Source organism: Atractosteus spatula, chromosome 3, assembly GCF_055471065.1.
Source record: "Atractosteus spatula isolate fAtrSpa1 chromosome 3, fAtrSpa1.hap1, whole genome shotgun sequence".
NCBI classification, from domain to species: Eukaryota; Metazoa; Chordata; class Actinopteri; order Semionotiformes; family Lepisosteidae; genus Atractosteus; species Atractosteus spatula.
This window is the reverse complement of record NC_142708.1, coordinates 53,650,559-53,660,364: the sequence shown is the minus strand read 5'-3', so window position 1 is coordinate 53,660,364 and position 9,806 is coordinate 53,650,559. Positions and strand designations below refer to the sequence as shown.

General features: G+C 36.7%; 1 protein-coding gene across 1 annotated transcript in view; it reads left to right on the top strand.

Annotated features, from left to right (window-relative positions):
- Positions 1-6,006: 6,006 nt before the first annotated feature.
- Positions 6,007-9,806, top strand: part of LOC148837928 (lipoxygenase homology domain-containing protein 1-like) — an 81,184-nt gene continuing 77,384 nt past the window's right edge. Inside the window, exons 1-2 of the mRNA XM_088911274.1 lie at positions 6,007-6,106; positions 9,073-9,231. Of these exons, the coding sequence (XP_088767400.1) occupies positions 6,007-6,106; positions 9,073-9,231 (259 nt within the window). The remainder of the gene's footprint in view (positions 6,107-9,072; positions 9,232-9,806) is intronic.

Here is a 9,806-nt window from a genome sequence, read left to right as displayed (position 1 = left end):
AATACCTGAGTGAGATTCCAAAAGTCGTGGTCAAAAGCAAGGCTAGAATCCAAAGACAAAAAGGGAAGCAAAGACCGTAAACACAAATCACAACTCTCACAAGAAAAACCTAATACTGAATAGGAAAGGGACAGAGAGCTTGGCTTAAGTAGGTTGGGTAGGGGAGGCGTGGTGGTGAAGAGGTGCTGGGATTGGTTGACGAGGTCTAGGTAGTCTGAATCTTCCCTGACTGAGGTAGGTGCCTGTGGATTCGAAGCCCCCTGGTGGTTGGATGATGGTACCGTAAGATTCTATATCTTTGGGATTATGGGTTGCTATGACACTTATCAGGAATAAGTGTAGTTATGATCATGGATGGAAAAGTCCTTATTTCCCATTACACTCGAATTGTCATCTTTGCAGCGAATTAATTCGATGAGCTATGTCCTCAAAGTGAATAATCAGTTCATTTTTTTTCTTGAAGCTAATCAAAGCAAATTATGACTGGAAATAATTGAATGGTTGCAGTGTATTTTCAGGAACAGGGATTAACAAAATGAACAGAGTGGAAAGCTGTTTAAATGATAGATTAGTCATTTGTGCTTAGTATTTCTCCGAATGTAAATCTCGCTCATTTTATGACCCTCAAAGATTTTAATGTGTAACAGGGCTCAGAGCGCGTAACAGAAATGTCATCATCCCCCTTTGCTACACAACGTAGACCTCCTGCAGAAATGTTGGTGCGGTAGCCTTTGTGGGTGTCTCAGGAGTGGGGTTGTACAGTAGTGAACTCCGAAGCGACCGTGATTGAAAATCCACCACACAAGAGCAAAGCTCCGATTGTCGCAGAAGCATGCACGACTATGGCAATTGAACTTCATAATCCAATCTAAAACAGACATTCTGAACACCCTAAAGTAATTTTGGGTTGTGTGGTACTTCTGTTCTTTGTACCTAAAGTGCACAAGACATTATCATATTCTATCAATATACTGTAGCCTAGGGCTGATGTACAGTACGTTATATGTACAGCATCACAAGTAGAATCTCCTGATATGTTTCGTGATTGTAATTGAACGTTTAAATGTTAGCTAGGGTGTGTAATTAAGCTTACAACTGATCACAAAAGCACCAGTCATTCCTGAAGAAATGTAAAAGAAGAAAATTACTGAAACAGAATTCTTTCAAAATACTGTACTTTGTGCTTCACCAAAGATCCAAAACCATGTTTTTTTTTTAATTTATCTGTTGATACCGGTAAATACAGTTCTTTTTCTTTACACAGTATCTGTTATCCAGTTTATCTAAGCATCCGATAAAATACTAGAGATGAAAGAACATTTCACTCTCTACCTTTTACCTTCAGTGACTAGTCAGTGCAATGTTCTATACAATTGCCAGGTTTTGTCCCATTTAACAAGCAGAAAAAATAGCAGACAAGTATTTTTGGAGAAGGCTAATCTACTAATCGGGAAACCTTTAAGCTGTAAACATAAATATTAGTTTTCTTTTAAGGTCTTCTTTCGTTTTTTACTTTTAATAAAGTAGCTCGGGTGCGTTGATCCCTCATCACTCTCGAGTCCTTGGTTAAATATTTGTACCAGGGTAGAATCCGTGTGAAAATTCTCGTGCTCAACCGTGCTTACCTCAATTGCTCTCCTTTCCCCTCCTCTTCCAAAAGACGTGTAAATTTTGTGGGTGCCTCTGAACCGTGTATGTGTGCATTGAGGGAGACTTCATATCATGCTTGATATAGTACCCCCGGTTGTTGCAACCCTCACCCACCAGGAATTAGGTTTTGATAATAGATCTAAATACAGTACTTTTGATTTTATCTCGCTTACAATTTACTTTATATATAGTACAGTAGATAGTATACGAAATGAGAAATCGAAGGAAGAGAAAATAATAACAAAGATTACATTTCACAAATAATACGGCTCTATGACTACAGCAGGTTTCTGTGAATCCGACCTATATTTAAATCTCATTGTTAAACTAATAATATCATAAAGCTTCCACGCCCAGCTCACATAGAAACAGAAAGCGTCCTGAACAACCGCAGGCGTGGAATACAAACATTACAGACCGGCTATCTTCGGCTTCTGATTTAGATGACCTATTAAATGGATAAATAACCAATTCCTTTGCTGTCTAGGGAAATAATATCTACAACAGTGGAATAATTATTTTAGGTAAGTCGTAAGATGTTGGATAATTATTTAGTATTTACTTCAATGTTCCAGAAGACAGAAGGAATCGCAGTAAGGTTTCAATTACACGTGATTAACTGTAGATAACGCTTGAATCATATGATCTGATATGATCTGGTGTAGTATCTTAAACTGGAAAACTGGGGAGAATTAAAAGTTCTGTAAAATATAAAGCGTCTGCCCATTCTACATGTGGTTAGATACAGAAAAAAATAGATTCCATAAATTATTTCTCTGTTAAATTTTACATCTGAGTGTAGTTCATCGTGTCTGTATTTGTTGTGGCAGTGCATACAGTACGATTACTTTTTTTTGTTTATTTTGTAGGCGTTTAAATATCAAGACTTCAGACTCTTTTCATTAACAAACAGATTTTGTGTACAAAAGATATTTTTAATTCAGTTTAAATCTAACTTTTCTATTAAATCTATTTAAAAAACATACAGTACAATAATCACATTGTTCTTCATGATTTCTGGACAATTTACATGCTCAGAAAATCAGCAGTGGTCTGGGTGTTTAGCAGCTGTCTCTGTGCTGCTGCCATTTGTCCTTGTGCAATATAATCATTGTCCCATATGGATTATTATACACAGTGGCTAGTGCCCTTATAGGTATTGTAGCCATTTAGCTACAGTAAACCTTGACAATCAAAACTTCTGACACATTAGCAAATTGGTTATTTTCCAGTAGACATTTCACTCCTTAGTTTTGCAGGAATCACGTCAGATTAATTGCAAGGAATACTGTATGCCGACGTGTCCAATACTGATGATACATGTTTAAAGAGCATTCATAAGCACTTTTGTTATCACAAAAAGAGGGATCCATTTATCTGTCCCATAAGTAGAACATGAAAGGCTTTGTAAGGACTATGATGATTTTTTTAGCATTTTAAATAAAATAAAAATCAACACTGTCAATTCTATAGCTTCTCAATTTGAAACCACCAATTGTATCTTTACCTCATGGCTTCAGCCTTCTGTCTTTTGACAAAATGTCAAGCTAGCAGTGTTGCTAAACCAGTTGGGCTTTTGGAACTCCTGGTCAGAGACACCCAGTTACATTAAACCAGACCCAGACTCGATCTGATGATATCTGAGTCTTAGAGATCAACGTCTTTTGAAGTTGAACATTTGTTTACTGGTTGAGTTACTAGGGAGCCCTAGGACAGTGAATTTGAGGGAGAAGGGTGAACATCAAAACATCTGGCTACAAACCAGAGTGGAACATATGGCCCATCTAGCCCACTTGGTTGTGAATTGTCACCCAGCAGTTTCTTGAAAGAAGCCTTATTCTTGGCTTCAGCAACATGGCTGCATACTATTGCTTGTTCTTGATTTCCACAACCCTTTGGGAGTGTTTGGGAGTGATTTTAATTTAGTTTCATTTTTGCAACTTCTACTTCATGTTCATAATTCTGAAGGTTTTGACTGATTTGTGGAAACATATGTCTTATAGAGTTACATTCAGGTCCCAAATGTAAGGTTTTGAAATCTGTGTGTTGAGAATGGGGTATTTCAGAAAAGTAAGCGTTATGTAAAAAATTACTGATGTTACTTTCTAAAGACAGTGTCAATACCAAGGCTGGTATCAAATGTACATTTTTCACTTTCATACTGCTCAAAAGATAGAATGAGGGGTAATAATATTTATAGTTATAACATTTTTTCAAATAATTTCAATATCACAATACAGCAATGAACAATCTTAACAAGACACAATACAGAACTGCATGTTCAGAATTCAGTACCTAGAATCCTGACTAGGTTGATCACTTCACTCCTGCTTTGGAGTCCTTTTACTGGCTTCCTCTCAGATTTGAAGTTGATTTTAAAATCCTTCTGCTTTCATTCAGTACCATATTCAATACCATATAACTTGGTTTAATATACTTTAATATACTCTCAGGTTATTGGTTTACTCTCTTCCATTCTTTGCTCTTAACTTTATGTCCCCACTCTTCATTTACACTTGATGGTTGACAAGGCCCTTTGTTGTTATATATCAAAGCTCTGGAACATCAATCTAAATATATACATTGGGTACTTAGAAATCTACATGTAGTCTTAAAAAACATTTTTTTTCACAAAGACTTTTTAAAAGATGTTTTAGATTTTAATCTCTTTTATTTATTTGCTTTTGTATTTTATGTGTAACATGCTTTTTGTGTCTTTTAAAGTGATTTAAGATTATTTTTAAAGGTGCAGCATCACCTTTAAAACATTTGAAGTATTGTACATTTTTGTATTGTACACTATTCTGCAAAGGGGGCGTTTACCTATTTATTGAATATGAAAGGCTGATAATCAAGGGATCACAGGGGAGGAAAATTTAATTATTGTTACGCAACCGAATCACTCCGTATATTATGATGCTCACATTTTATTTGTTGCATTGTTGTATTTTATTGTTATTTGTCTAGATAATTAAAGCAGGAAAGTAACATTTCCTCTACCTCTCGATGTTTGCATGTGTTTAAAAGAAAGTGCATTGGACTATTGCTTCTTTCTTGATGCTAGATGTTTTTGATCAATTGTGTTCATGTTCTATAGGATTGCTTAGGTATAGTAAGGTCTGATTTCAACGAAATCAGAAAATATTCTTTAATGCTTTGTCAGTAAACATTTCGAGAATGCTGCTCATGCTACCACTGAAAAAACTTTAAATAGCAATCAGATTCTTAAAGCAATGTCAACTCCCTAAATGCCTTGCCTCTATAGGCAACAATCTGATTACTCTGCCCTCATTATTTGGCCTGATAAATACATTTGTTGTTTTTTAGTGGGTAGTTCATTTTACGTTTTCATTGTCATTCAGTCACAGCTCAATGTACTGTATGTCTTTACACAAACCAGATTAGATGCAGAAGAGCTTAAGCCATGGGTGTTCAGAATCCCCATTGCTAGAGAGAAAAGATGAGAATGGCAGCCTATAGTAAGATAGAGTATCAACTATGAAATTAACTACCGTTTTCATAGTGTGTTGCAATATTTTAGAAGCTTGGTAGCTTTGCAAAGTACATTAACAAAAATAGAATATCTTCAGCTTCAGTGTCTTCATTTTTGCTCCTTACAGAAGTGGATAGAGGAGCAAGCCTGCAGTCTCTGTGCAATGTCCCCGCCAACCTTTGCCAGGGGCGGCCACACCAGCTTTGTTTAAGCAAGTCTTAAATGCCATGCTTTAAATCATAATTTGGAACATATGTGAGCTTTGATCACTTTATAAATTAGTCTAATTAAGTCAAGAATAGCCAACTGTGGGTCTTAAGCATTACAGTGTGCTAATATTTTCATTTCGAAGCATATCTAAACTGCTTAATCGACCAAATCACTTGCTTCATTGCTCAAAATGAAAGAAAGGCCCTAGAAACCCTAGAAGTTCCTGGACCAGGATTTGGCAGCTGTAGCCTGTGTCATGTCATTTGAATGCTGTATCCAAGCTAATGGCAATCCTTTCAGGACTGAAGGCTTACATTGGGTGTACATGATTTTAATGCCCCATGTCATTCACACACACTCGCATATAGGGGCATTTTTCCTAGAGGGCATTTAAACTACCGGTAAGGTTTTTGGACTGTAGGAGAAAATTGGGACACCCCACACCCCACATGAACACAGGGAGAACATACAAACACCACACCAGGATAGCACCCAGGGAAGTGAACTCAGGGCCCCAGTGCTAACCATAGCACAACCATGCCACACAGAACAGGGCACTACTCTGCAAATATAAAGTAATGTGTGTGGATTATGCATTTTCAGCAGTGCCTTGGTATAATAATGTCTTTTTTTCTGTTTTATAGAAGTTTAAAATGCTGACACAGTGTAACCACCATAACTCCCAGTTAATGAGTGGAATTCTTCACCATCAGAATTCTCAGTTATCTGTGCCACGCATTGGCCCTGCAACAGGTTAGTAAGTAACATTGGCTGGCTGCTGAAATTTTTCATATCTTTATCACTTGTATGTTTTAACAAATGTATTTTTATAACGTGTATTCTACATAGTTGACTTCACAAAACAAGCTGACAGATGTGAACCTACATTACACAATTCTGCTGTATTTAGTACTGTGTTTATTACATTATTCTTCATGTTTTACCAGCATTGGTATCAGCAGAAATGTAAATGCCAACTTTGTCAATACATTATCTCCTGTCTAGAGTATCAGATTGCAATACTGTCACTACAAGAGATAATTAAAAATATGTTATTTTCAACAATATATTTTTTTTCCTGACTGGAGAAAAATAGTAATTTTCTGCTGATTGCCATCTTCAGCTTGTATTAATTATTCAGAATCAAAGATGACACTGTAAAAAGTCAAAAAGTAAAACCATTCAAAATATCCACCAACTATTCTTCATGTTTTTAACTGTGCCCCTTGCACACCTTCACAATACCTTCTTCTATCACTTCACAAGCTAGGTGAAAGTTGCTTGGGCCCCGAGCTAGGCCTGCACCTCCTCATTATCATCACTGCTGATTTTCTGAGCATCGTAGGGCCAAAAATGAAAATCCGATGATGCAAAATCTGTACTGTAGAATGTGGGTGGGGTAACAGATCAAAATCAAGATGTTAAAATGTGCAATGTTAAAGTGCTCACTGTGTGTGGGCATGCGCTGTCACACCTTTCAAGTTTCAAGTCTCATCATCTTGTGAGAGCAGGTATCTTGTCTATATAGTTCAGGTGGGTAGCTGTGTCAGCATGTGTAGGCTGCAAAGGAACAAGTAACAGGTTTATTCCATGCTGAAAGGAGAAGAAAAAAGACACAACGTTTCAGCCGTGGAAAACCTTCTTCAGGTGTGAGGTGCTTCAAGTCTATATAGTCTAGGTCTTCATTTAGCCATCCATCAGTCCTGGCCAGAATGTCCTCAGTTGCCCAGACTATTGTTCACTGCCCAACACACTTGTCCATCACTTTTTTTACTGTACCATTTGTACAGTTTACACATAACATTTTGTATTAAATAAATTTGTATTATATTTCAGTCATTCTGCAACCACATGAGTTGACACCTTTGCGACTAAACAAAAACTCAAAGACCAATCTTAATGATTAGTCACTGTTATATAAGGATGATCTCCAATGGTCAACCATCTATGTACAGCATTTTAGTTTGTGCTACTATGTTGTGAACAAATGTCTTTGACTGCTTCAGTAACACAATTTCTACTACACACTGCACTATTAATGACAAGAATTACCCTTCATATTGATTTTTCCCTATATGTTTGATCCCTGATGGCCTTACTTATCAGCCAAAGATTGGTGAGCAATGGCCATTCTGCAGGAAGATGTAATGCCGTTGGATAACAATCCTGGATTCTAAAATTGATCATAAAAACACTCACATTATTCATACAAATTTATACTTCCTCTATCTTCATATTGTATTTCAATGCTTTTATCCCTTAACGCACAATAATTCTGTGATATTACAGTAGCATTTACTATTCTGGATGGAATGACTGTTTCACAGAAATTGCATGTTGCTATGGTGAAAGTCATTAGGTTTAAAATAGATGAGAACTTTGTGAGATGGTTTTAGTACCATGAAGCATCGAGGTTTTGTGCTACTGTATACATAAAACATGAAGAATCATTCAAGAGTGAAAAGGTAAAAGGAAATGTTTTGAAAAAATGTGTGCTTTTAACATTTATATTTAACATATAACAATATTTAACATATTTAACATTTAACTGCATGTTACCTGTAACTGCATGTTACCTTTTTTTCTCCTGTGCAAAATTTTCACAAAATTTTTCTTCCTCCAGGTAAACTTTGTTATTACCATACATTACATTTTTTTTACCTTTTTTTAACCATACCCCTGTGTCGTTCTTGATACTTATAATTATCCAGAAATTCCGAAATTGCAATTGGAAAAATATTCCCTACAAAAATAGGAAACAAAAAGTAATTTCAAACAGAAGTATTTTTCTATGTTGTGCAGAATACAGTACATTTCCAGCCTTATTCAAAGTCAGTTTAGGAAATATCATCTTATACATGTAAAATAAATGCTTTCTCAAAGAATAATTAACAACATACAGATATCTTACTGACATAAACATTTTGTTCCAATATTTTCTTTGCAATAGAAAGCACTTGATACCAGTTAATAGTTAATACACAGTCACATATGGCTACATGATGTATAACTTTGAATTGGTTTACTGTTATTCTAATACAGTTTCTCCCACAACATTATAGACATTATATATGATTTTGCTTTCTGCAGTAATAGAAGACATTTTATTTTACTTTAAATGTTTTTGACTCTTAACAACTGTATAGAACTTTTTTTTCTATTCTTATTTTCTCTCGGTATTGATAACACCACCCACCCTCCAAGTTTCACATTCTGCCATCAGGCAAATCCCCAGCATTTCCTCTTTATCCACAGTATTTACTCTTCAGTTAAAGGTTACTGATGCAGGAAAAATAAAGCCATAGACTCCAATCCTGGTCCTGGAGAGCCATGGGATCTTCTTGATTTCGTTCCAGCTGCGCTCTGTTGAAGAATTAAATTAATTATTGGTTAAATTGATCTTCACATGCTGATTCAAGACTCCAATAAAACCTAAGTGCTGGCAGAAGTGTATATCCAGATGTGAAGTCCACCGCAGTGACCAGTCTAAAGAACAAATACTATGAATACGAATAAGAGAAGACGTCTTAAATCTAAAGTTCTTTATTTAGAATGAATCTTCCAAGCGCATATTGCTTTAAAGCTGTCAGATTCTTCTTCGATCTTGAAAGTTGCCATTGTAAACTGGTTTTGAATTGTATATACTCAGAACTGCCTTGCCAAGCTTTAAATAGCTGCCAGAGTTCAAAGCTGCGTTTGCTTGTCTTGTTATCATTAAGGCTTCCACTTCAGAGATGTCTCAGCGCCGAGTGGGAAGCCAGGCTGGAATGATCCTCGGGTGAAAATGGAAACTTGGTCGAAGCCCCATAGGAAGTTTAGAGTGAGCCTGAATCCCAGGCCGAAACCATCCTTGTTGAGCAGGAGGGCTCCTTTTGCTGGTGAGTGTGATTTGCTGCGTATGCTGCAGCAGAAATGAGTAGTAAGAATACGCCCTGTGGCTGCTTTCCACCTACCAGTGGGGCAAAGCTATCATTTAACAGCCTGCAGATCCTTTTAAAGTCCCTTCACAATCCTACTTGTACTGAATCACTGCCGTTTTGCTGGATTAAGCCTCGTGGATTGGACATGCGGTAACCTTGTTCATGAGATAAGGAAGAAAGTAGTTTCCACTCCTTAAAGGGACACATTTGGAAAAAGAGTTACAGTGTATGGCAGTACTGTTGCCTCACAGTTCCAGATTCCCAGGTTTGAGTTTGGTTTTAAGTATGCAGTATGTCTTGTGTGGAGTGTGCATGCCCCCCACATATTCATGTTGGTTTTCTCTAGTTTTCTCCCACTTCCCAGTCTAATTCTGGCTAGATTTGATTGGCTACCCTCCAAGGGCCTGCAGGGAATTCTGTGTGGGATGTTCCATCCAAAGGGAGAATAGTTCATGTTCTTAATTCCTTCTTGTGTCCTATGCTATACTGGGGTGAGCTTTGTCTTGACCCTTAGCAGAGTTGTCCTATTATAA